The following is a 27348-nucleotide window of genomic DNA, read 5'->3' as shown; positions in this document are numbered from 1 at the left end:
ATCTGGCGCGAAATTTGAAACTTATGGTGCGTAAAAGCGCGTAATTGGCGCGTAATTTTAAAATAAGAAATTTTTATTTTCGTTTGATTGGCGCGGCAGGTTGACAACGCCAAAGTGAGCTATGTTTGTACAACTTTTTCAAATGGGACAATGAAATAGTTCAGTTAAACACTATGGATGAGTTCTTCTTGATGATCGCACCTCAGCTGCCAGGTCATAGGTAGGGTTAATGGAAGCATAGTCGAAGCACGGCTTATTTACACAGGTTACAACTCGGTGTACTTTCGTACGCAGTGTTGGGCATTTTCGTCAAAGAGCCACTCGCTAGCCTAATATCCGCTCACGCTCACGTATTTTTGAGCTGTAAAGTCAGCGCTCCTCTCTTTTCGCTCTGTTTTAAGAGGGAAACTCGGCGCTCCTCTCTTTTCGTTTTTATTTGAGCGGTTAAATCGGCGCTCCTCTCTTTTCGTTTTTTAGAGCAGTAAAATTTGCGCTCCTCTTTTTCTGTGGTATTATTTGCGCCCCGGTCTTCGTTCTTTTTTGAGCCAGGGAAGGCACAGGGGGCACTAAGCTTAATTACAGAGAACATATAGTAGGAAAGTCGAAACATCTGTTAGAATCTTACCTCCAATTATTGAAGTGCCAGTCAATGAAGCAATAGCCATAGCTAACCCAACTTTTGAGGATATGAATGTCCGATTTAATTGTTGTAAAAATTGAAAATCTTGCAAACGCTTGTAAGACGATGCCTGATGCCAGAAGGCATTTTCAAAGATTTAACCGAGCACATATTTGAATACGGCTGGAATCACCATTTAGACTAGCTTGTCAAAAACTTCATTATCTATTGTAACAAACATTAGGTTAAGAAAAGTTGCCAATACCCTAGGCTAGATGAGAAAATGATGAGGGAATCAATTAGGAAAAAATTGACCAAACTCATCTTGTTTCAAGGACAATAGCCAAGTGATACTTTCTTTTCTCTTCATGATTCTTTGATTATTAACCCATATTTATTATATTTAGTTATATATATTATACCAAGAACGTATATATGTATAAGAACGTTGAACGATCAAATTGGCGCCTGGTGTCATGATGCAATCGGTTACAGAATAATTCTGCCCAAAAAACCGCGTGCGGCGCGCGCTAAAGGTTAAAACCGTTTCTAGTTCAAGCGCGCGCTGCACGTGGATTTTAGGGCGGAGTTATTCTGAAACCGATTAAATCATGGCCCAACGTTCTTATACATATATACGTTCTTGATTATACTACTTTAGTTAAATGAATTTTATTAAAAAAATTAAATGATTAAGACATGAAATGTGCTTTTCCAAAGAACATTATCTTTTATAAATAAAAGAACCGTCACAAGACTCAGATGGTAACCTTGGAACGAATTTTATTTTCAATATAAAAAGTTCCCGCAGTCGTTTATAGGTGGCGCCAGGCGTACTTTGATAAAGTTTCTGAATTTTCAGTCCTGTTGCCACTAATGGAGAAAATCCGGTCTCGGGCTCTATATTATTCTCAACTCAATGTGAACTACGTGTTACGTCGTCCATTTTATTCCACGACGGCGGCCAGCCAATGAATTCCAAAATACGTGTACTTATACCGGTAGAAATAACATCTTTGAGGTTACATCTTACATTTTACTTACTAAACCTAGCCCGTTTCTCCTAGGGCATGGAAAAAGAGACCAACATTCCAAGTGTACGCTTATATGATTTCCATCTCTAATTTTTTTTGTAATATTTTTACGCAAGACTCGTAGTTGTCTGGTATGATCTGAAAACGTGCAAACGCCACAGCAGCAACAAAGTAGGGATTCCGCAAAAATTATGAACGATGGCAATCCTATACGATCTTCCAAAAATTTATTAATTATTCTAATAATAGCTTTATTATTATTAGGCTATTTTTAATTTGTTCTAATAATGTTATTCACCTTTTTAACAATACGTTTAAAATGACTGTAAGGTCTGAAGAGTAATATTATTAAAAGGTCGCTCGTTTTGCATAACAATTAGATGATCGATCGAAATAATACCCATTAGAACAAACATATGCTAATTGCATTACATTTTGGGTGGGTATTTGTTTATCTCTACTGGCACTCGAGCTACGGTATTGAGACAGAATTCCTAATTCATTTATAGCGGCACTCAATTAAGCTGGTTTCGTGCCATCGTCCAATTCTGTCTCATTTCTTGAACTATCCGCTTTCGGACATAACTTATTAATTTAACGCGAATTAATTCAGTTAAAATGAACGAAATAAGTATAAATTTCAATGAGACTTACAACGAAACTTTGGAATACGTATTTGAAAGAAAAGCTGGTCGCGTTCTGATTCTAAGTCTGGGAATACCAACGTGGATTTACGCCACTCTGACCGCCGTCGGCCTTATAAGTAACATCACAAATATCATCATTTTCTCGAGCGAAACAATGCGTTCTCCTCTAAATTTCTTACTGTCCGCCATGGAGATGACTAACATCGTAATCTTCGGCTCCTTTATTCCGGAGATCACAGCCGTCTACTATCCTCATTTGAACATACTCCACAAATACGCTTTCGTCAACTTCGTCGTCATTATTTCATTTCTGGGAGCTCTATCCATCTCGAATTGGTTAACCGTGACCATCGGAATATTTCGTTTCATCGCGGTGACGTTTCCATTCGCTATTCTGGATTGGTGCAACTCTCGGCGGGCCAAAATGGCGCTTTCCCTGGTGGCGTTCTTTTCGTTCGTCTTCATGTCCGTATACGCTTACTGCAATCGACTACTGGCCATGAAGTCCATTTTCGACGACCTGGAATACGACAGTTCCTTCTTCCTACGAAACGTGGCCAGAGGTCAGAATTCCACTTTCCTCGTCACCGAAAACGTGGAAGGAAGAATAGCCGGATACGTTGTACTGTTGGTGACCACCGTACCGTGCTTGTGTACCGGAGTTCTCACTTGCCTCTTGATTCGCAGCCTGTGGAAAGCCCGATACACGAGAACCCAGCTACTGTGCACCAAAGAAGTGTGCGAAGTGAAATACAATTGCGGCGAAAACGAAGAAAGAATTACCATTACCATGCTGGTCGTATTGTTGCTTTTGTTTTTAGCTTACGTACCAGATTCAATCGTGAACGCGGTGTTAATTAACAACCCAGACAGCGAAATCGGTTCCACCATGCTAAACAAATTCGCTAGGAGCAGGATAGGGATTCTGGTTAGCAATTGCATGACGTTTTACATTTATTACTGTATGAGTCGAAATTTTCGGAAAACTATGAAAATACATATTTGTAAGGCTATTAGAGTTACCCTTCGACCATTACGAAAAACGATTTCGAAAAAAATTTAACGCTTTTCATTTTTTGTACTTTCGCGTCCTCTTAGCTTTTTAAAATTCCACCAATTCTTTAGAATAAACGCGCGCAAAATATAAAAAATTTTTACGTAATGTTTTGCACTAGTTTTTATAGTAACAAAGTTTAAATTTAGACGTTTATCATTTCTGTTTACTTTTACCAAATACCGTACTGTGACGGATTAATATCCGAGATTGAGGTACAAAAACTATTCTAAAACTTATTAATAGCAAAAGTTACATAATTACCAAAAGTGTGTCAATCGGACCTATTTCGTAATGAATGTTACGAGCGAAATACAAGTTGTGAGGGGAGAAGAGAAAGTATGCCTTGGGGAGGGAAGGAAGTTAAAACCAACAAATAACGCCTCGTAGTGAGGAACGGAGGGACTAAGTAGCACTGGTCAAAATTAGTGTATTTTTTGAATTTTCGTCGTTCTGTGGAGACGCTATCGCCATCTACCTACGATATAATACCAGAGACTAAAAAAGATCCTGAAAGGCGACAATAAATAGTCTTTTATGTCGTCGATCTCGAGTCGAGAATTCATTAAACCTTTAGCATACGAAAGTACAGGGATTGTCACACTTTTGGTTATTATGTCACTTTTGATAATAGTTAATGTTAACCCCTTGCTACTTTATTAATTTAACCATTTAATGAATTTTAATTTGCCCATTAGAGACAAAATTTAAATTCTGCTTTATAATCATATATGCCAAAATCCCAAATTACTTAATTTTGAAATGCACATCGGGGATTCTAAGCTTTGTTGGTAAATTGCTGGTTAATGAATTTCTAATTTGGATATTAATGGACATTTAAATAATGTAGTTAAAAGTTTAAGGGAATAAAATATATCTTGCATTTACTAATTAAATAAAATAATTATATAATTTACTTTACGCTTTTAAAAACCAAAAGTCGTGTTAAGAATTCGTAAGTATCTCTGTTGCTCCAAATTTCCAATTTAAGATCTAAATTACCGTTTACTTAAGATTTTCAATTACAAGTAGTAGCGAAAATTTCTATGTATCGTAGACAAGCAACTGCTTCGAGCGTACATTTTGAAAAGTTCTTCGGACGATTACATGATGTTGGTTCACTACAAGAAATCGTAATCGCTGAACACATTTCCTGCAGCTAGAGGAATATATTATTGTTTTTCTGTCTTAAGAATTATGCTGTAATGTGTTGTTTGTACACGATGTAAACCTAATTTTCTCTTTTCAGAGTCCTCATAAAATCTAAAGAGGGCATGATTTTTTTTATATATTAATAAAATCAGGATAATGGAAGTTCGGAAATAAAAATTACTGTATTTTGATATATAACTTTTTATTAGCTCTTCAAAACTTTTTTCGCTTGGCGACTGATCTTGTATTCGGGGTAAGAAATAAAGCCGTCGTGGTTGACATCGTCTTCTTGCAGAATTCTATCCACGATCACTAGAAAACCAACATTAAATTGAAATATTTCATAAAAGTTAATAAGTGGTTTCTTTTCGTTTGTTCCGGGATTTCGGCAAATAGTTTGAGCAAGGACAGTAGATACAGGGACGAGAAAGTGTATTGGCGGCCTCTGTTGGAATATATCACCTAAAACGACCTACACGCAAGGAGAGTTAGTTGTAAACAAAAAAAATGGCGGTCACCTAATTTTAGCGGTTCTTAATTGACAGGCTTAAGTGTTCAAAACAAATTGGCATTTTTTATTTACGCTCGTAGTTTTATTTTTAATTTAACATCAAAATGGTAAAACCTAACTACAATAATACTGTCCATGGTGAACCACGTCTTAACAATGGCCGCGGTTTGTTTACATCCAACTCCCCGTGAATATGAAGACGTTTCTCGTCCCTGTATCTACTGTCCTTGGTTTGAGTCGGAGTAAAAACGTTGTTCCAAAATGGCAGCCTGTGGCCTTTTTAGAAGACAAATTCTGGCTAGCAGACGACAAAATCCGATTTAGTCTCTTTACACCTCCTTTTCAGAAGGAGTAAAAAGAGTAGCCCTAATACTCCGGAACAAGCGAATAGTTTATGGGCCGGAATAATTATCATCCCCGAAACAGGTGAATAAAACGTTTTAGCCTAAAAAGAGTAAACTTTTAGTACGAGAACAGGCGAAAAGAAACCACCTATAAGTGTTGATTCAAATATCTAGAAAAATTTATCCCAAAAATGTACTTTTAAATTAAAACTTGCTCTGAAATCCTTTGTTGCGTCATCGAGCGCGGGCCAACATGGAGCAAGAAATTTTCTAGTAACGTCCCAGTGTAAATCGCCATAGAAACCTCAATAAAAACCTCGCAGTTGTTCTTTGAACTGCTCCGTCTGCTCTCGGAGTGCTCCGAAAGCCGTTGAGTGTCCAATTCGGCTTTCGAGAGTAGGCTCCGCAGATAATGAAATTTGGTCCACGTTACTCCGAGGCTCGTGACCCAACAGTAAAATTGGCAGCAAGTTTGATTTAAAAAAAATCAGCAACATAAAACGGCTGAGAAAATAAAAGCTTTCCCATTCATTATCATGGATGAAATAATGAAATCATAACCAGGTACCCACGAGGTGTTTCAAAACAACTTTCATCTAGATTATTAAAGTCTGCGACATTATAAGTAAGTTAATATTTGATTTCATGAAAACAAAACTGAAACAATTGTCTTTTCACTGTCAATTCGCACCTATGGTTTTTTATTTTTATTTTAGTACTTGAGCAACACTCTTTGTAAGTGGGTATTTTTTACTAATATTTAGAGAAATAGCACAAAAGTACATTTTATCAAATTTCCAAGTCTGAAAATCATTCCGTCCAACACGGAATACTAGTTTAAAGCAAGTGGCGGTTCTAGTGTAGTACCTGCATGGTACGATAGATGTCGTTTTCGGCAGCTCCTCCAACCTATTGTAATAGATCCAATTCGTTGAGATTTCCAAATTGGGACCAAATAACTGCCGTTTATTTGCAACGGTGCTTGCAGCCTAGCCTCTCGAATATAACACGTTCACCGTCTAATGACCGAGGCCTAGAGTCATATTTAAATCGTAAATTATAATAAAAACATTTTCGATTGAAGAAAAATAAGTTAATATAATTAAACGTGCTTAACAACAGAGAGTTTAGTAGATTAAGTATTTTTTAAAGAGTTACGAGTAATTTAATTCGCCGGTTAAAATATTTCACGGTGCGGCAACGATAGGGGGCCATACTTTACGAGGTCTTTTCGGTGTAATACGGAAAATCTTTTAAGGGGTTTTCATTGGAGCCGCCACTTGCTTGAAGGGGTTGCAATGCATGATCTTTTTTAGACATGGTAATGTACTTTGATCAACAAACTTTATTCCCTTTGTTGGAGTGAACTTAAAGGGGTAGGTACATTTGTTCGAATTTCAATCGTCCGAACCGCCAAAATAACAAATGTTTCAATTGTTCGAATTGGACAACTTGTTTGTTTCATTCGTCCGAATCGGTAGCATCACTTGTCCGAATTATGTCGCTAAATTAGTATTTCTTATTGCTGTTTTTTTTGGTCCGGATTTTTTTAGTGCAAGAATAAAAATTAAAAAACTACATTGTAAATATCGTTGTTTGTTCAAGTTAGGTTAGGTTCACGTTAATGTTACTATTTTCTTATATTAACAATATTAAAAAAAAACCAATTCCTATTGTTCGAAAAAACGATTATTCGAACAAATTAAATTCGCCAGTAAAGTTAACATAAATTGAACGACTAAATCAACAACAAAAGTTGTGATAAATTTTTCGGGCAAATGAAATACGTTTTCCGGCATACGATCCTGTTTTCCGGCATTCGGACAAATGATCAAACGGATATTTGTACCACCGTTCGCACGAATGAAATTCGAACAAATGTACCCAAATCAACTTAAATGGTCAGAAAGACATATATTTAGAAATTACGAAAATGTAGACTGTACCTTGGTTTTTTTCAATTATAATTCTGATATCTTCCGGGCTGCGAGGTGGTGGCGGAGTGGCGTTGGGGTGGTTCGGATCGGATCCCTTCGGATGGTGGTGGTGAGTGTGACCCAAAGCTTTCAAAAGCTCCAGTCCGTCCAATTTTGTGTTATTGTCATAGTCGTGCAACCTGCGTCAGTTGAAAATCAAAAAAAGACATTGGGCCAAAAGTGTACGAGAATAGGCTTTGAGCTTAGGAAATATAGCGCCATCTGCCTTAATATCTGTGAACTAAATATGTGAAGAAATAGCAGACTTTTTAATTTCGGTTGAACTTTCAGCTGCTGCGGTCAGGGTTGGACATAGGGTTATTTTTTTTTAGTAGTCAGTCTGACTAGTGAGCCTCGTATCTTAATTTATTTTAGTATTCACTGTCTAGTGGGGGTAAAAATGGGGGGTATAAAAACAATAAGGACAGCCAACATTTTGCTTTACCCATCAGAATTCAAATAGGAATTTATTTTTTATTTATTTACTTGAGTTAGATGACTTTGGCCGATCACAATTTTCTTAAATAAAATGGAAATTATGAATTTATGATACGCCATATTCGCCATTACTTACGAATATTTAGGTTAATATTTCGCTAGTCAAATTGACTAGTGAGCCCCCATATTTCGATTAATTTTAGTAGTCAGAGCATTTATTTTAGTAGTCAAATGCCGTGACTAGTCACTTTTGTCCCACCCTGGTTGCGGTGAGAGAATTTTGGACAAGCAGACAGCTTTCATATATTCAATTTAAGACTCGGTCGGTAGGCGGCGATACTTATGACCAAAATTTAAACTACGCACGAAGCCTATAGGCGCTTAAAGAAATCATCCTCCCAGGAAATCGCCAAGAAGTGATATTTCCGAGAGCCAGGACCCGCAAGGTGTCATTTATATAGAGCTTCTGGAAATAATGGAAACTTTCCACCTGTAAACAGAACGTCGTGTTTTTGCCAAGGCTTAATATGTCAAAAAAGCTACCTGGTTAAAAGGGAACGCCATGGGGAACGCTTGTTGCTGCCGTAAAGGCGACAAGTTCCCATTATTTTAACAAGCACTATATAAACAGGTTCTGGCTCTCGGAAATATTACTTGTTAGCGATTTCTTGGGAGGATGATTTATTGAAGCGTCTATTATCTAATTTAGATTGCTGTAATAAAGTTCTAGAGGCTTGAAAATTTTTAAGGAGCATTGTTCCACTACAAATCGTCAATTTATTTACAAATAAAATTGGTAAAGAGCGGAACCAGTACCGTAACCAGGATTTAATTTCAGGAGGGGCACGCAATGGAAACAAATAAAAAATAAATAAAAAATTGTACATACAACCATACGTTTCAGGGGGGCACGGCCCGACCCCCCCCCCCCTGGTTACGGAACCGAGTGTTAAAGGTAAGTCAGCAAAAGCGCGTCTTTACATATATAAGAACTTTTTTAATACAGTGGTTATTGAAAGTCAAAATAAATTGCTCTAGATTTCTCACACATTGAAATTTATATGTAATTATTCTGAAATTTAAATGTCATTCCTTATATTGGATTGTTTATCTAAAATTTATTTATCAACTTTATTTATTTAAAACTAGCTGGGGTACCCAGTATTTCCCGGGGATATATGCCAATTTGTAGAACCAAGGATGAAACTTCGACACATTCAACATGAAAATAGAACGCTGCAATAACTGTTTCAACGCGTGGCACCGTAGTCAATATAACCAACTGGTTAATGACAATATTAACCAATTATACGTTGACTACATAATAATTTGCTGTTTATTATACGGCCTAGTGTCTATAGAAGATACTTTTAAAAAAATTTGCAATAATCTAAGAACTAAGAAACTCGGTCTTTTGGCTAAGATCAAAGTGTAGTATCTTCCATATAGCGGATATACCTAATTATTTAATTAATTCAATTAATTAAAGTTGTTTTGCCGACCGCAACCGTCGAAAACTACAGTCAGTCTACCATGAGATAATATACCAAATGTGGTCGACCTAAGTTGAAAACTGTAGATTCCTATAGCGGACAAACATATATACAAACACTCATCTTTATATTATAGATATGTAATTCCTGTACAATAAACTCCCGTGTAGTTGGAATTCAATTTTATTTTAAATTTAATTCTGAAAGATTAACTTACGCAAAAAAGGAGAACTCTAAATTATCTTTTGAAAATCCAAAGAAAAAGCCGAATGCGTTCATAAAATCTTCTTCCATGTGCCTGCAATGAAACATTTTCAAATGTTATCTTCACAGTGTTTTCGACCACCACCAATCTAGTACTAAAATGTTTAGTAGAAATAAAATAATCGAGCAGTACAATGTGGAGATCACAAAATGGTTGGAAACAATACTATCAAGGTTGGCGTTTGTGGAAAACATCCTTGGCTGCGGCGGAAAAAATTAAATTAAAAAAAATCCAAAATGTTTTTGAAAAAAAAAAATGAAAAAAATTCCAAAATGTTTTTGGAAAAAAAAATGAAAAAAATTCCAAAATGTTTTTGGAAAAAAAAATGAAAAAAATTCCAAAATGTTTTTGAAAAAAAAAATTAAAAAAATTCCAAAATGTTTTTGAAAAAAAAAATTTTAAAAATTCCAAAATGTTTTTGAAAAAAAAATAATAATGTTAGTTAGAAAAACTAAAAAAAACTCGGCGGCGGGAACAAAAGTTATCGGCGGCGCGCCGAAAGGTAAATGACTTGGCGGCGGCTGTTCGGCGCCAGATAAAATTTTGGCGACGGCGTCGTTGGAACGGCGGCGCTAGACTCTAGGCGTAATTATAAGTAATTATTTGAATATCTTTGATCTAACAGATTTGTAATTTAAATGAAAAAATGTGTCCACAATACAAATAAATTATATATTCTGTTCGATTTCTAATTAAGGGATAGCCCTGTTAATGGCTTTAAAAGTCGCTTGATGACTTAGGCCTAAGGTGTTGCCTTGGGTATTAGCCTAGCTGATTATTATTGTTATTATTATTATTATTATTAATGTGACGTTTTAGGACATTTTTCTTTCCCTGTCATTTGGTTTTTCATCGCATAATTATTCAATTTTTTTTATACCTTTAGTGATTGTTTTAGTAAAGCACAGTTCACACTATACAATTAATTGGGCCACTTAATTGAAACCAACTAATTGTAAGCAAGAAAACTGTACAGTGTGAACAGAAAAAGTTGGAACAATGGTTACAATTTTTCTGTTCACACTATTCAATTTTCTTGCTTACAATTAGTTGGTTTCAATTAAGTGGCCCAATTAATTGTATAATGTGAACTGGGCTTTAATCTTCAACTTGGCGACCAATTTCAAAACCAAACTATTTTAAGCAGGGACTTCATTTGGGTGGGGCAGCCCCTGACTTTTATGAGCTAAAAAAGTTCACGAATTTTGCTAATACCAACACAGATTTGGATGCAGTACAAGGAATATCTTGGGAAAATGTTTTGTTCTGTCTATTACCTTGAAAATCACTAGCAATTATCCAATAACTATTTCAATTAAAAATCCAAAAATATTAAATTTGACGTGTTTTTGCTATTTAAAAAAACCTGATTTCTGGAGCTCAAGTTCTGCCCACTCCTGAAAAATCCTGAAATGACTCTTTGGATCAGAGGGGACGATAGTCCGGTTAGTCCCCACAGCAAGACCGAGCTATAGTATTATCCCGAAGCAACTAAGGGCCGATTTCAGCCCCTTGTATCCAGGGCCGGATTAAGACTTTATGGGGCCCTAGGCCCAAGTTAATTTTGGTGCCCCCCTTTCAATTTATAATTGAGAAATGGAAGGAAAATTCATTTTGCTGCCAGATTTAGTATGTCGTCAGACGTCAAGGGCTAGACGGCAGTCCGTCAGATAATGTGACAATCAAACTTTTTGGTTTATAGGGGTAGACGCATTTACTAAAATAACCCAGGAAAATATTTTGTGAAAAGCAAATGATTAAAGTTTTGTACTTTTATTTTTTTCGAACCCTCTTGGTGCCCCTTGTAGGCTTGGTGCCCCTTGTAGGCTTGGTGCCCCTTGTAGGCTTGGTGCCCCTTGTAGGCTTGGTGCCCCTTGTAGGCTTGGTGCCCCTTGTAGGCTTGGTGCCCCTTGTAGGCTTGGTGCCCCTTGTAGGCTTGGTGCCCTAGGCCCAGGCCTATTCAGCCTATTGGTTAATCCGGCCCTGCTTGTATCTCCTCAACCACTCAGAGTAGCGAGACAAGCAATATACCATTGGAAAGACCAGGCGCATACGACAAACATACAATAAAACTATAAATCTAGGGCTGTTATGCTAATAATGCGACGTAGTTCAAAGATAGCCAAAATGTCAAAAAAAAACTTTCATCTTCTTCTTCTTGCAGACCGCTCTAGAGGAAAAATAACTTATCCGATTTGTATAAAAATTCATTGGTGACCACCTTCCTTTTGCTTTCCCATTGTCGAGTTGATGAGGAAAAACTTAAGCCCCACCACAATATTTTATAAAATTTTTGAATTGCGTTCAAACAGAACCTGTTTGTTGTTTTTTTTTGGTCGTGGGCTAAGTCAACATGCGACTTGTGCCCACGCAAATTATATTTAAATGGAATTAAAAAAATACAAGATAATGACAATAAAAGATAACAAGATAAGTCACTCATGATCATGACTGGGCCATTAACCACATATTGTAAATTTCCCATAAAATATCAATAAAAACTTGACAAAAACAAATAGGTATAGTAATTTAAAGCTCGTAAATTAGTGAGTAGAATAAAAAAAATAGGAACAATAAAAAAAGAAAAAAAAAACAAAATTAACAAGAATAAACAATATAAACCGTACAAAAGAAAAAAGTAGATTTAAATATCAGACTAGGGGTTTTTAGAACGAATTGAATTTTTAATGATTTTTTAAAAGGCGGCAAAGTTCTGGTAATATAAATTTCGGGGTCTAGCATGTTATAAAATTTTACACCATTGTAAAATACCGAATTCATTTTTTTTTAGGTTTTTACAAAAGGTACTTTTTAAAAATTGATTCTGCGTGTTCTAGATACAGTAGTGTTTATTTCAAAATTAGGGGCAAGGGAATTGCGTATATCAGAGTAAATAAGAGTTAAGCAATTTAGCTCATATGATTGGAACACGTTCATTATATGAAATCATTCTTCGTATGAGCGAGGTAATTCAAATTGTTGATTGAGCGGATAGCTCTCTTTTGGAGTAGGTGGATACTGTACAAATTATTAGCGGAGGTATGACCCCAAATTGCGAGACCATAAGAGAGTGTCGAGTTGAAGAGGGCGTGATAGATTTCTATACGGAAACGTCTTGGGATATTTGACCGATTATAGTAGAGGGAGCCACAAACTCTCGATAGTTTATTACACACATGTTCTACATGCATGCTAAAGTTTAAATGACTGTCCAACCATATTCCTAGGTATTTATATTCGCTAACTCTTTTTAGATTGTTGCCGTTAAAAATTATATTAGATAAATACTCTTTGGATAAAGTTATTTAAAGGGTTTATAAATACTCTTTGGATAAAATTATTTAAAGGGTTTATAAATACTCTTTGGATAAAAATATTTAAAGGGTTTATAAATACTCTTTGGATAAAAATATTTAAAGTGGTTTATAAATACTTTTTGGATAAAAATATTTAAAGTGGTTTATAAATACTTTTTGGATAGAAATATTTAAAGCGGTTTATAAATACTCTTTGGGGGATAATAACTATGTTGAGGCGACTTTTAGCTTTTTTATAAATTCACCGCATATTTTTCCAGAATGCCCCTCCCCTTTAATGTCAATCAAATCAGCACGGTATCTCATTGGTTCCCAAAAAATAACGTCTTCCAACGCCATTAAAACACACGTGGGGGACGTGTAAAATTCTCAACACTGAATGTACGAAATGAAAAAGAGTCGAACGTACTCGCTATCCTCAATGAAATCATCGTCGTGAAGCACGCTTTCGCCCGTGTCAACTGGAATATGATGATCGTGATGTTCAGAAGCACTTCGCAAGCGCAGGCAGAACAGCGCCAGAATCAGAAGAGACGAAATAACCGACTGCTTCGGTACGGACATTTTACCACCCTTAACAATAGCTCCAACTATATTTCTTGAGGCACTTAATTTTTCAAGGTTCGCAAACGCGGATAATGTGCCGCTACTCTTTTTATAATTTTTAATCTTTGTTGGTTTCCTCGTCTCTTCCTGTACGCGACTATTTTCCATTTACCCCTCCGAGGGTACGTTTTGCAATCACCGTGTCTGTCTGTGGGTAAGAATTTTCGGGGCAAAGTGTTATCACTGCGTTCGCAGTTTCATGGAATTAGGCAAAAGCATTTTCCAAAAGGGCCCTCTTTTTGTCATTGGGTGTAGTATACATCTTTTTTCAATTTGCGTTAGTATCGGGCGGGATTCGAACAATTGAGCGTTCTACCACAGAACAACGGATACATTTTACACTTCACTGAAAATTAGAAACTCTTCGGAGGAGAGGTATATTTTGGCTTGCCAACTTGTTTGTTTGCACAACTGGCGTTTCAGGAAACACAAAAACCTTTACTCAATAATTCGAAAATGTTGTTTCGGACGAATAGGGCTATAAACTACAAAAGATTTATTATTGGCTTGCAATCATACTAAAAACACGTTCATTACAAATCAGTTTGAAGGGTATGAATAATTAATTGCGATCGCCCCAGAAACAAATATCCAAAAACGGATTATATAAAAATGTAACTATTATCAGAAGTACATAAATACTTCTTACGAGAGAAGTACCGGTTACAAGCGAATAGTATTACCAAAAATACTTATTATATATGTGTATATATGTGTATATGTATATATATATATATGTAATAGAATAGAATAGATTTTTATTGTGGCAAAAAACAGTACAGTTGCATATATATTTATATATACAGGGTGTTTCGAAAGGTTATGCAAAAATTTTAAGGAGATGTAGAGGGCGAGTTGTGAAGTATTCCTGTATTTTTCCCATTTTCCTACGATGAGTTAAAAGAGCGTCAGAGAGCTTGAAAGTGTGGCCTACTAGCCCCTGGAAGTAGGGTGCAACAAGCGCAAAACCAAGCAGCAGGGAATTGCGAGCAGCATTAAGGTTTGGGTTCGTGTGATAGGTAAAAAGGGACTTTGTAAACAAATCGAGGTAACCAGCGTAAAAAAGTAAATTCCAACAGTATTTTAAGTCCCTGCTGCTTGGTTTTGGTGGTATTCCAAAATATGAATATTTTTTTAAATAGTAGGATTTGAAGGAACCAGTTTCCCTCTGCAATTTCTCCGTAACGCAGAATAGTACTAGTGTACTTTGAAAGTGATAGATGGCGCCACCCGTATAATGATAGAGTTGACGGCTGAATGCGCCGACTCGAAATTTCAGAATTTGTTTCGAAAAACCACGACTCCCGAAAGTGCCTTTGTCGTTCTAGCGGTACTATTCCCAATTCAATGTTAGGAACTTGCGACGGTTATAATGGCTGCGGAGTAAAGTCATTTCGTTTCTTTCCCTGTGTCTATGAATATCGTTAATTAACAACTTTAGACCTGTTTTTTACGTGCTGTTTTTATTAATTTATGTAAGGGTAGGTTCAGGTTAAGGCTAGGTAAAGATTATTGTAAGGTTAGGTAAGGTTTAGATTAAGGTAAAGTTTTGGTTAAGGTTAGGTAAGGTTTCAATTAAGGTTAGGTAAGGTTTCAATTAAGGTTAGGATAAGGCTTGGTAAGGTTTAGATTAAGGTTAAGTTTAGGTTGAGGTTAGGTTAGGTTTAGGTTAAGCTTAGGTTAAGGTTAGGTAAGGTTTAGGTTAAGGCTAAGTAAGGTTTAGATTAAGGTTAAGTTTCGGTTAAGGTTAGGTTAGGTTTATGTTAAGGCTAGGTAAGGTTTAGATTAAGGTTAAGTTGAGGTTAAGGTTAGGTAAGGTTTTGGTTAAGATTAAGGTTGGGTAAGGTTTAGGTTTAGGCTAAGTAAGGTTTAGGTTAAGGTTAGGTTAGGTTTAGGTTAGGTAAGGTTTAGGTTAAGGTTAAGGTTAAGGTTAGGTAAGGTTTAGGTAGTGTAAGGTTTAGGTTAAGGTTAAGGTTTAGGTTTAAGTTAAGGTTAGGTAAGGTTTAGGTTAAGGTTAAGGTAAGGTTTAGGTTAAGGTTAAGGTTAGGTAAGGTTTAGGTTAAGATTAGGTAAGGTTTAGGTTAAGGTTAAGTTAGGTTAAGGCTAGGTTAGATTTAGGTTCGGGTTAAAGCTATGTTAGATATAGGTTAGGGTTAAGTCTATGTAAGATTGGACAAGATTAAGTTGGGAAACCTTTGGAAATATATTAAGTAATTAAAATAAAATGGTTCTATGAAAAAGTGAAAAATTGGTCCAATTTTAGAGCCGAAATAAAGCTCTTCATTACACGAGTCATTTTGAAATGCTAGCACCATCTTGATTGCAATAGGCGTCTCAATAAATGCAGATCAGCGAGTCCCCAAGGAGTAATAGCACTGAGAGCGTAGACTGGAAAGTTATGTTTTATTTAGTCCTTGTCTCTTGGTTTTGAAGCGGTGCCGAAAATAAGACCACATTTTAGGCGGTAAAAGTTATATAAAAGTTTAAAAAAGATTTTACCTTTACATCATATAAAAGGACATCGCACTTCTTCTATGGGATTTGGCTTTCGGCAGATTTTTTTTTCAAATTGAAACATGTTGTTAAGTTTGATCAAAGGAGCAAAATTGTCCATTGCCAATTTTCCCTAGCTCCTATAGTTTGTCCAGTATCAGCGGTCAAAAGTCGACAAAACTTAGTATAGTTCAAGAATACCTTATACATATAAAAAATATATATCAGATTGTCAATAAAAAACTTGAACTTGAACTTGAACTTGAAAATTTATCGATTTTAGTCACGCAGTCGTCTAAAGCAGTGATGCACAAAAAAAATTATATCTATCTTTTTCGTATCTTTTTACATAGATGGCAGCAGATTTACTATACTATCAATTTTTTCCCTCTGAAATTTCTATAAAATATCATTTTATTTTTGATATTTTTGAGCAAAGATGGCGACAAAATCATTCACAATCTTTCATTTTATTTAGTTTTGGCCCTTTGATTTTTTCCCGATCTTTCAAATTTCTTTAAAGATATGAGAGTTTCAATTAATTTCAATTCTTTTTTTCCCTTGCCTGAAAAATATCAATAGAAATCTTTAAAGATTTGGATAAGTATCATTTCAAATACTTCTTTAGTTTTAATTATTATGAAAAGTATATTTAAAAATATTTCAAATACGTTTCACGAGAAAGTAGAATCAAATTTTTTCATATCAAAAGTTCTAAGTATTAAAATGTATATTTAAATTTTTATCTTTTGATTATTGATTCAGTAGTAAATCCTTCAACATTTGATTTTGATTTTATGAATTAGAATCGATTTTAATTTTAGTATTTTCAAAAACTAAATTATGGAAAATAAATAAAGCGCCACAGCCCACACTGCCAGTTTGCAACACCAGTGACACTCTACTGCGTGGACGGTGGGAGTTGGGACGGTAGGGAAAATATCTTTTGGGAGTTTTGGTTTTAGTTTTGAAATCGCCTTTCAGGCTGCGCGGCGCAGAATCAGTCTCCGCTTTCCGCCCCCCCCCCCCGTTAAAAAACAGCGAGAAAAACTGTGCGACCTTTGACAGTGTTTCGGGTTTGACTATATCGTTCCCATGGCCCACGGCAGCTGTGTCCAGCTAAAGAAAAACGTTGTAGAGGCTGTGGTGGCCTAGACCATTTTATGACTAAATGTCGAACAGTGAACTCATTAGAGCAATATCTTCCAGGCGAACAGCCAGTGGCATCCGCATATCAACACTTGGATTATATTACCCAGATACAAGGTAACCAAAAGGATAATGATCAAAATAAAGAAGACCCATTTCTTCATCTATTTTCATTAACTCGAGCTGAGCTATACGTAGTGGTGGGAGACCCATGGACCGCTAAATTGAAGGTTGATGGCCATAATGTCATCTTTAAAATTGATACTGGCGCGCAGGTAAACATACTTCCTGAAAACTTATACAGGTGTTTCCAAACACAATATATCATGAACCACCAACATATGCTATTAAAGCCTACTCTGGCCATAATATTGAGGTTTTGGGTACAGTTACCTTGCCATGTACATCTACGACTACAACAGTGCCTAGTCAGTTTCATGTCACGAAACAGAACAATATTCCGATACTTGGGGGTGCGACGGCTCTCCAGTTGGGACTCATCGCACGTTTACCAACCAGTACAGTGAATCATGTGACGTCCTGTTCAACATCCAACCTGGTAAATTTACATTCGAAGGCTTCACTCCCCAATGCCATCAACGTGACACAGACACCAAAAGAACTCTTAAAAGATTATCAGGACTGTTTTGACGCAATGGGTAAACTGCCCGGTCAACACAAGCTACGGCTGAAACCGGGAGCAATACCATATATCTCCTCACCACATTATATACCACAACGATTGAAACCTAAAGTGTACGCAGAACTAAACAGGATGCTAAATTTGGGAGTGATTGTACCTGTGGTCGAACCCACCTTATGGGTTCATCCCATAGCTATTGCTCACAAACCTAACGGTGAAGTGCGAATATGTTTAGACCCCAGGAAATTAAATGAAAATCTGCTACGTGAACATTTCTTAATGCCAATGCAACAAGACATATTTGCCCAATTACACGATTCCAAGGTTTTTACGGTTTTAGACGCCCAAACCGCCTTTTGGCAAATCGCATTGGATGAGGAAAGTTCGTACCTATGTACTTTCAATACTCCATTTGGCCGATTTCGATTTAAACGCCTACCTTACGGTATAGCTACGGCTTCTGAGATTTTCCAGAGGACTATGAATACAATATTCGGGCATATCCATAATACTCATATCTCAACGGATGATTTTCTCATTCATGCAAAAGAAATGCCTGAACATGTTGACATACTAAAACAAGTCCTAGAGCAGGCATGACGCACAGGTCTAAATTTCAGCACAAACAAGATCCAGCTAGCAGTACCAAAAATTTCTTACTTGGGCCACATAATATCATATCAAGGAATTCAAGTGAATCCAACTAGAATTGAAGCTATACGTTAAATGCCTCCACCCAAGGATAAAACTGAACTGAGACGTTTTTTGGGAATGATAAATTTCTTATCAAAATTTATACCCAATTATTCTGAACAAACAGCGGTTCTAAGACAGTTACTAAAAGGCACAGTGGAATTCTCATGGGATGCTAATTATCAAAATGAATACGACAATTTAAAAAACGTTATCACGAAGGCCCCAGTCCTTGCCTTTTATGACCCAAGGAAACCAACGGTCATCTCTGTTGACGCTAGTCAATATGGCATTGGAGCCGTACTATTACAAGATAACCGACCCATAGAATTCGCATCAATGACATTAACTCCTACGCAAAGAAACTATGCCCAAATTGAAAAAGAATTACTAGCAGTAACGAACTCTTGTAAACACTTTCAATTCTACATAGCTGCATCTCCAGTCACGGTACAAACCGACCACAAGCCTTTATTGGCGGTCATTAAGAAGCCCCTGACATTGCTTTCTCCAAGACTACAACGTTTATCTCTAGAACTGGCAAGATACAATCCAACATTGATTTATACACCGGGTTCACAGCTCTTCATTGCTGACACACTATCATGTGTGCCTTCATTACGATCAATTATAAATACTGATCACCTGGAAGGTCCTTATGTCACACTCTATGGACTTACCACACTATCAGAGGAACGAGAACAAAAGTTCAAACAAGCCACGTTACAAGATAAGGTTCTGCAGTTACTAAAAACATATACTCAAGATGGATGGCCGAAACGCTATATAACAAAATCCCATTGGAAGAATTAAGATTTTTCTGGCCACTACAGGAAGAAATCCACGAAGAAAATGGACTATTATACCGAGGAAATTGTTTAATCTTACCACTGGAATTACGAAATAACACTATGGCACAAGTACATTCCGCACACCAAGGTATTACAGCATGTTTGGCAAAAGCCCGATAAAATATCTTTTGTCCACATATGTCAAAAGATATCACAAACTTTATTTCAACATGTCCAACATGCTGTCAAAGGAGCCGAGCAAATACATCAACTCCATTGCAACCTCATCAAATACCGCTGTTACCATGGCATACGGTTGGCACTGATCTGTTCAAGTATAAATCCAAAAATATGATACTATTGGTCGATTATTACTCGAAATATGTGGAAGCACAGGAACTCAATTCCACGAATGCCGAAGCTGTAATGAAGTTCATGGTTCCCCACTTCACAAGACACGGTATCCCACAGCGAATCGTATCTGACAACGGCCCCCCTTTCAGTTCATATATGTTCGCAACGTTCCTTAAAACATGGGGAATTAAACATATTACATCAAGCCCATATTACCCACAAAGTAATGGGCTATCGGAACGAACTGTCCAAACACTAAAACACCTAATGAGTAAAGCTGAAGAAGAGGGTAGAGACTTAAATTACGTCCTTATGGAGTATAGGACAACACCACAAGCGAACTTACCTTCCCCTACAGAGATGATAATGGCTAGAAATATATGTACACAATTCACTACTAATAATGCTATCCTACAACCTAAATATGAAACTTCGGAAATGCAGAAACTGTTGGAACAAAGACGAAACAAGATGATTGAACAATCAAGACGACAACCACATAAATCCTTAAGAAGATTAAATAGGAATCAAGATGTGTGGTATTACACAACAACCCGCAAATGGTTACCAGCAGTAATTATTGATTTGGACAATAATCCCAATTCATACATAATCAAGACAATGAAAGACCAGATCTTACGAAGAACAAGGGTACATCTTCGTCCCCGTGAACCACAAATCAAAATAAATAATGGGCAACGAAACATCAGCATTAACACTTCTGTGAATTACGATCAACCACGAATGCTAACTACAACAAATTCAAATGAACAATCAACATTTTATGAAATTCCCCCCAGAATTCCACAACAACCAATTATAGAGATTGAAACAAACCCAGTGGAACAAGATTTGTTCCAAACTCCGGATAATCCATTAAAGAGGCGGGATGACAGATCTTCAATTATTCAACGGACCGCGCGTATCACATCTACTACAGATCAAGCGAAACCACAACAGGATTTCCAGTTACACTACCGGGTGCAACAACCAAACTCTACAACTCAGGTACCACCACCTCCAGGACGACCCCCGACACCACCTCCATTTCCAGTATTGTTATCAGAAAGGAATAAGATTATTCCACCTATCTTAAAGTTACCAACAGTTTCACCATTTCCAAATCACAAATCCATTGGACCGAAACCAGAACAATTAAGATCTTCAAGGGGTAGATTATTGAAGCCCACAAAACCCTTTTCATTTGATTAACAAACTTGTTTTTAATTCTTTTAATTTAATTAGTTTAAAAAAAAGCATATTTTATTACTTGTTTATTACTAGGGGGCGCCACATTAGTATTGTTTGTTGGCCTCCAACGAGGCAAGGGGGACCGCGTGTGTACAACTAAGTTGGTGATGATACTAGACAGTTAACTTGAATAAAACTACAATATAAATGTTAACCTAATTGCAATGTCCTTTATTGAAATACAACAAGTATCACGTGAGATAGGTTCGCCGCTCAAATAGTGCATATCGGCATATCTAGATGGCGCTAAAATATTTCCTCTCAAATACAAACAAAATTGAAGAGAAACCAGAAACAATCTATCGTGTAATTTCTAATACAACAAATGGAAGCACTAGCTCTATTCCGTTCTTTTTTTCGCTAGGCTAGGTAAGAGAAGAATCTTTTCAAATATAGTTCGCTCCCGATTTTTTTTATTCAAAATTCTACCGCGATCATTTTGCAAAATCGTATACTTTTATTTTTATTTTTCGGATAAAGTATCATCTCGTATCCTAAAAGTATCCAAAGATACGAGCGCGCCCATCACTGGTCTAAAGTCACGGTCAAACGACATTTAAAACTCAATATTTAATTATTTATTTACTGAGTTCGTTCATCGTGCGATCAGAAAGTAACCAAATCCGACGCTCTGTTTTGGGAAGCACCGCGAATCTTGGCAAGAAAACTCTATTGATAGTGAGCCCGGACTAGCGAAGGTAAAACGCTAATCGATCGGCCGTGACTTCTTTTAACAAATAGACTATACTAAGTTTTGTCCACTTTTGACCCCTAATACTGGACACACTATAGGAGCTAGGGAAAAATGGCAACGAACAATTTTGCTCCATTGATCAAGCTTAACAACATGTTTCAATTTCAGAAAAATCTGTCGAAAGCCAAATCCCATAAAAGAAGTGCGATGTCCTTTATCATTTATTTCGACCAGGACGAACACGTGTGCAAAGGCTTGTCTCTTTTGTGAAAGCATGGTAAAAGTGAAACGCAAAATCTATTTTACAAATCGGATTGAAGTTGGCTTAGTTGGTTGTTTACCTGTTGAATTGGCAACCCTGTTACCGCCCGAGCGAAAATATTTCAGATCAGTGACTGCGTCATGAGAGAAGCGAAAGGAGAGCGGCGTTTATTGAGACGACTAAGACCTTAACTGAAAACACGAAAATAATTAAAAAATATTCTGTAAAATACAAGGGAAATAACATTTTCGTATTTTGGGAAATAAAGTTTAGCGTGTAAATAGCCACTAAAGAGAGTAAATGGAAATCTAAAACATTCGGATACATGAAACCATTTACGATAATTTAAGTTAAAGCCCACTCAATAGAGTATAAGTTGTCTAATTATAATACCCTACAATGGCTCTCTGACGACGTTATCATTTGGCTATTTTGAAGTTTAGTTTCCTTTGCCATAAATAGATGACACCACGCTCTCCAGTTAAGTTGCGTTTTTCGAACTTTCGAAGAATTGGAAAGATTCATGGCCATCTCTAATAACAGGGGCCTTTTCATAATGCACGTGGCAATGATAGAACCGCTACTTGCTTTAATTAATCCACCAAGTAAAGTTGAATAACGGCCTCAACGAAACGGTTCATTACTGAACGCAGCCAATATGAGGTATATTTGTCGGCAAATTAGCAAATAAAGAAACGAGTTATAAACATGTGAAGGGTTTACTTTTAATAATTCAATCATTGGCTGTTTCCAAAAGACAATAGTTATACACTTACAGAATGCGATTGGTTATATGATATGGCGAGGAAAAAATCTTCGTCTCCCCTTGTTACGCTGGTTCAATCGAAGCTTTGGTTTCGGGGAGGCGCTTCATAGTATAGACAAAATACACGACAGATGAAATTATAAATTTTTCCATTTTGTTATTAGCGAATGTCCTTAAATAAAATCTAATCACAGAAACATTTATTTTAGGAATGGTGACGTCCTACTCGGCGCGATAGTTGTTTTTTTTTTCTTCTTCTTGAAAGATCATTGTACAAAATGTTGATTTATTTCAATTATATAGGAACGAAAGTGTTTTTATTTTCCCATTGTGTTTTAACAAAATAAATTATCTTTTTTTATTATCTATGGCACTACAAATTATTTTTGACGACATCTCGGTGATAAACTAGAATACGATCGTTTAGAATGCAAGAAACGTTTAAAGCGTGCGGTATTTTGTTGAAAGGCGAATCTGACGAGCGCCAGTTCCGTTCGCGACCGCTACGCCGCTGCGGTTCGCAATGCCCGATTCGTGGAATGGTGGCGCGGCGGCGGCGACGAGATGAACTAATTTACACGCGAGTAAAGGCGGAACACAATGACATTGTCCAAACAAAAAGAGATAAAAAAGAAATTAATTCTCGGCTTCGGAATTAATTTTTTAAACCTTTGTTTTTTTCTTTCTGGAACATTAATGACGTCATCGGCGTAATCACGCTAAAAATTTAAAGATAAAACTTCAACGACGAAGGAAAATATTTCTCGACAGTATCAACAACCCAAAACTATATCACAAATTTTGTAACCGGTTTTTATTTAAATATTTAATCTAATTTATTATAATATTATTACTCATATAGCGGTATTTCATTTGTTTTTAGCTTATTTAAAAATGTAGTCGACAGATTTGCTTAATATTACATTATTCACAAACACAAGTCATTCACGCGATACGCCCATGCGAGTATAGAAATTTGTTTATCCTAACAGTGCTATAAACCGTAGTTCCGTTTGCATTATTTATTTAGTTTATACATTTGGTTAGATGGTGACTCTTAAGGGGTAGGGGAGAAGTACAATTATCATTTTTCAGTTAACGGCAAATGCGACGCTTCGAAACCAACCCGGCACTTTTCACGTCCAAAACACGATAAATGGCCGTGTTTCGCAACTGTAAAGCGTCAAAACATGCACACACTTAATCTAATTACAATTCTATATGTCGAAGGGTTTTTCTAATATTCCAGATATTTTATATTCAGTACGTAAACCTTACGAACCTGTGTTGGAGAGCGCTAATTTCATTCGAGCAGGTACGATTATCTTTAAATTTAAAGCTATTCTTTGTTATTGTTTTGCTTTTCATAAATTATTTAAATGTTCAAACTTTTAAGCTTCGTTAGGATCGAAAAGAATATGTCATACAGATTGAAAGTAGTTTAATAATAAAAAATATTTTACGAATTATTTCGAATGAAATTAATTGAATAATTAAAAATAAATAAAAAAATAAAACAATTATGCCATCAAAAGACCAAAACTTAGAGCAGAGATCTAATGCCCAATATTTTCAACAACTTTGTGGGTTTTATACGCTACACCAGATTTCGAACGACAAACAAAGTTACTCGTAATTTGGAAAACAAATATCTCAACTACTAGAAAATGTGTCTAATTTATGTTAATAAAGTTGAGGAAAATTAAAATTTTCATTTAGTTTTGCGTAATCAAAAAGAAAATGTTGGCTGGTATGAATAGACCAAATTGTGATCACCATTTTTGGTTTAGATCTTCAGTTCAACTTCAGTATTTGACTGTTAAAACCTTGGCATAAGAACATGTACGCAATTATAAGATAATGAAGAAATACCAAAATTCGAAATCTTTTATAGATAACAATATAATGTTTTAGTCTTCTTTGAAAAAGCAGTAATTTTCAAAAACGAAAGAATTATTACATTGAATTGGTTGTACATCGCGTAAAAAAAAAAAGTCAAAGATGAAAAAATTTATAATCGTACTTTTCAAACGCCTTTTAAATCAATCGAAAGAAGCATTTACAATTTTCTAAAGATATTTTCATCAATAAAGTTATGACATTTCTGGTTTTTTTTAGCTAGACTTACTAATCCGTAACCGTTCATTTACATTTAGCACCTAAATATCTTTAACATCGTTTAAAACTGAAAATGCAATAATGTGTATCAATCGAATGATTTTCCAACGTTGTTAACAACGTCCGGGGAAAAATCCAAACAAGAGTAGGTATTACAATGGCACTTTTGTTCAAATACTCTATAGATGTACAACACTGAATACGAGATAACGTGTTGGCTACTCTACCGAACCACCAAAACGTGGTTGATTTCTTTAACAATAATTATCACCGATAGTAGCTGGCAGTTGATTTAAAAAGTCCAAAATTATTCTAATTTGTTTTCTCAAAGTCTTTGTTTTCTTTTAAATGTATTGTTGCATAGTTCCGCTAGGGGCTGCTTATGCGAAAAATACCTATTACCGCCAGTTACAACGCGCCTTATCGGTAATTGGACTGTGATCATTTATTATATTTCATTTAAATATTTTCTTCAACCGACGATTCACTTTATCGTCCGTATTCGCCGCGCTTACTTTGTAAAAGAATTGAAATGAGAGTGTCAGCGTGCAGCGTGCGTTCATAAACGTCGGTTTGTGCATGCATTGCCTTTCGCGTATTAAAGAAATACAAAAATAAATGTAGCTGTGATGAAGGATTACCGCGAAATTTCGACCAAAAATAAAGGAACTAAACGCTACTTTCATTCGAGTTTGTTGGTGCCAGATTTGTTTTTCTAGAATTAAACTTTTTCCTCAGTGCTTTTTTTTTCGTTTTCAGCGTGCAAAATATCAAAATAATAATTTATTATTAGCAATTAAAAATTTAACTATAGGGGGAATAAACCGAAACAATACAGGGCCATTGTTGGTCCGAAGATTGAGCACATTAAAATAAATTTCGATTTGGCTTAGCACGCTCTGTAGTAGTACCTTATATTTATAATTCGGCCAGACGTTATCTACAAGAAGTTTTAAGTTCTTGATATTATGGCGATGCACGAACGAGTTAAAAATTTACAAGAAAACCTCTTCTCTAAGACTAAAATTAACTGTGTCAAATAATCTAAATTTGAGGAGAGGAAATAAAATTCGATAGTACGGTATGATAACTGTAATATTAAATTTCGGGCGTGCACTTTCGGTTTGATCCTGGCAAATTGCCGTCACTGGGCGAAAATGAAGAGGAGTCGCTGGATCTCTCCCAACATAAACTTACTGTTCAGTTCCTAAGACTTTGCTCGAACGTAACACGAAAGTTAATTAACTCGTTCGTTTGAATGATAACGTCAGCCGATTCTCGTTTCTACCATGTATTTTTCAACGGGGAAATTTGAACAAGGATGTATAACGTACTACTACGGCTGTAGATGCATAGGTTGAAATTATTAAAAAGTTCCCAATTAATCGTATGATTCGGGAACTGACTACGATTAAAAATTTCAAAATATGATCCAGTCTTTATCAAAAATTTTCATATTGGATAATATTTATATTTTTAATTCCGAATGTATTTAAAATTAAATCTACAATACATTATCGATTCTTAAACGTGTTTGAGGGTGCCGTTGGGGTTAAAAATAATAATTTGAGACTCGAAATGAAAGTGTTTTTAATGTCATGAAGAATTTTTTCGAGTATTATTTTTAAATAATGGAGGCAATCCAAAGGCAGTGATATGTTTGAGTGAAAGTATTGCTTGAAAATATCATTGTAAAAAGTTTCGTGCTGCCAAAATATAAACGTAATTCTAGATATTTGTTACGCTGAAAATAAATACGCGTTAAATCGGGGTCATACAATAAATACCACGTCGATTTAAATGATAAGAAGCGGAAATGAAATAATCACAATGGCTACAGAGAGTGATTAACTCTTACTTCTAAAATGAACAATATTTTTAATCGAGTATGTCAGCGGATTTTGCCAATTACGAGTAGGCGCGCGCGCGAGGGTCGTTTTTAAAGACAGTCTTCGTGACGCACTTCCGCAACTGTCTTCTAAAACTTTGAACAACACGTTCGAAGAGTTGAAATTTATCACATTTCAACCGTGAAGCGCCCTTTGAGAAGAACACACACAGACACTTGAGAGAGTGAGAGAGAGATAGAGAGAGAGAGAGAGAGAGAGGACGGGGAAGCAATTAAATGTAAAGGCCAAAGAAGAAGGTGGATTTTTACGTTGACATCAAATACGACATCTCGGGTCGAAATGTCCCTTTCGAACGCGATTTGACAGACACCGTACACGACGAAAAAAATTGATCGTGGTCAACGGAGAGAATCTTCACTTGGAAATTCTTTATTATTTTTGTATATTAATCGCCAACGAGGTAAAAGCGAGCGATTTCTTTCGAAAGAAGTGAATGTATGAAAGCTAGCACTTTCGCGTCTAAACGCGGGGGAAAATACCGCCATTTTGAGAGACGCGCGAATTCGTATTTACAATGGGGAGTTTCACGCTTTCTTTTGGCTATTTAGAAACGAACGACTAGTGAAGAGATTTATAAATTCTTAAGTAATATCACCACTTTGAACTGCGGCTAATTTCCATCCACTTTCGGGTTTTTTTGGGGAGGCGAATGAAATTCCAGGAGGCGGAGGCCACCGCAGATGGAAGACTTTGAAATAGTAGCACCTCAATGACGTCACGTCTCTAGCCTTTCGACACTTTGCGATTTGCTCACTTCGGGTTTCTGAA

General features: G+C 36.1%; 3 protein-coding genes across 3 annotated transcripts in view; 1 reads left to right on the top strand and 2 right to left on the bottom strand.

The window, feature by feature from the left end:
* Window positions 1–2271: 2271 nt before the first annotated feature.
* Window positions 2272–4621, top strand: LOC149963189 (uncharacterized). The gene is made up of 2 exons (XM_090165006.1): window positions 2272–3228; window positions 4604–4621. Exons 1-2 carry the CDS (start codon window positions 2272–2274, stop codon window positions 4619–4621), a joined length of 975 nt encoding a protein of 324 aa, XP_090021132.1.
* A 90-nt stretch (window positions 4622–4711) lies between these two features.
* Window positions 4712–13457, bottom strand: LOC149963188 (multiple coagulation factor deficiency protein 2 homolog). The gene is made up of 4 exons (XM_090164996.1): window positions 13260–13457; window positions 9486–9566; window positions 7308–7477; window positions 4712–4818 (listed from the first exon to the last, which is right to left on the bottom strand). Exons 1-4 carry the CDS (start codon window positions 13412–13414, stop codon window positions 4712–4714), a joined length of 513 nt encoding a protein of 170 aa, XP_090021122.1. The 5' UTR covers window positions 13415–13457.
* A 9029-nt stretch (window positions 13458–22486) lies between these two features.
* brp (ELKS/RAB6-interacting/CAST family member bruchpilot) overlaps window positions 22487–27348 on the bottom strand; it is a 181599-nt gene continuing 176737 nt past the window's right edge. The window contains exon 16 of the mRNA XM_090180409.1: window positions 22487–27343. Within this exon, the coding sequence (XP_090036535.1) occupies window positions 27296–27343 (48 nt within the window). The 3' untranslated portion in view covers window positions 22487–27295. The remainder of the gene's footprint in view (window positions 27344–27348) is intronic.

This window comes from Leiobunum rupestre, chromosome 1 (assembly GCF_980474605.1).
Source record: "Leiobunum rupestre chromosome 1, qqLeiRupe1.1.hap1, whole genome shotgun sequence".
In the NCBI taxonomy this organism is placed as follows: Eukaryota; Metazoa; Arthropoda; class Arachnida; order Opiliones; family Sclerosomatidae; genus Leiobunum; species Leiobunum rupestre.
Note: the sequence above shows the minus strand (reverse complement) of the source record. Positions and strands in the feature narration are given on the sequence as shown.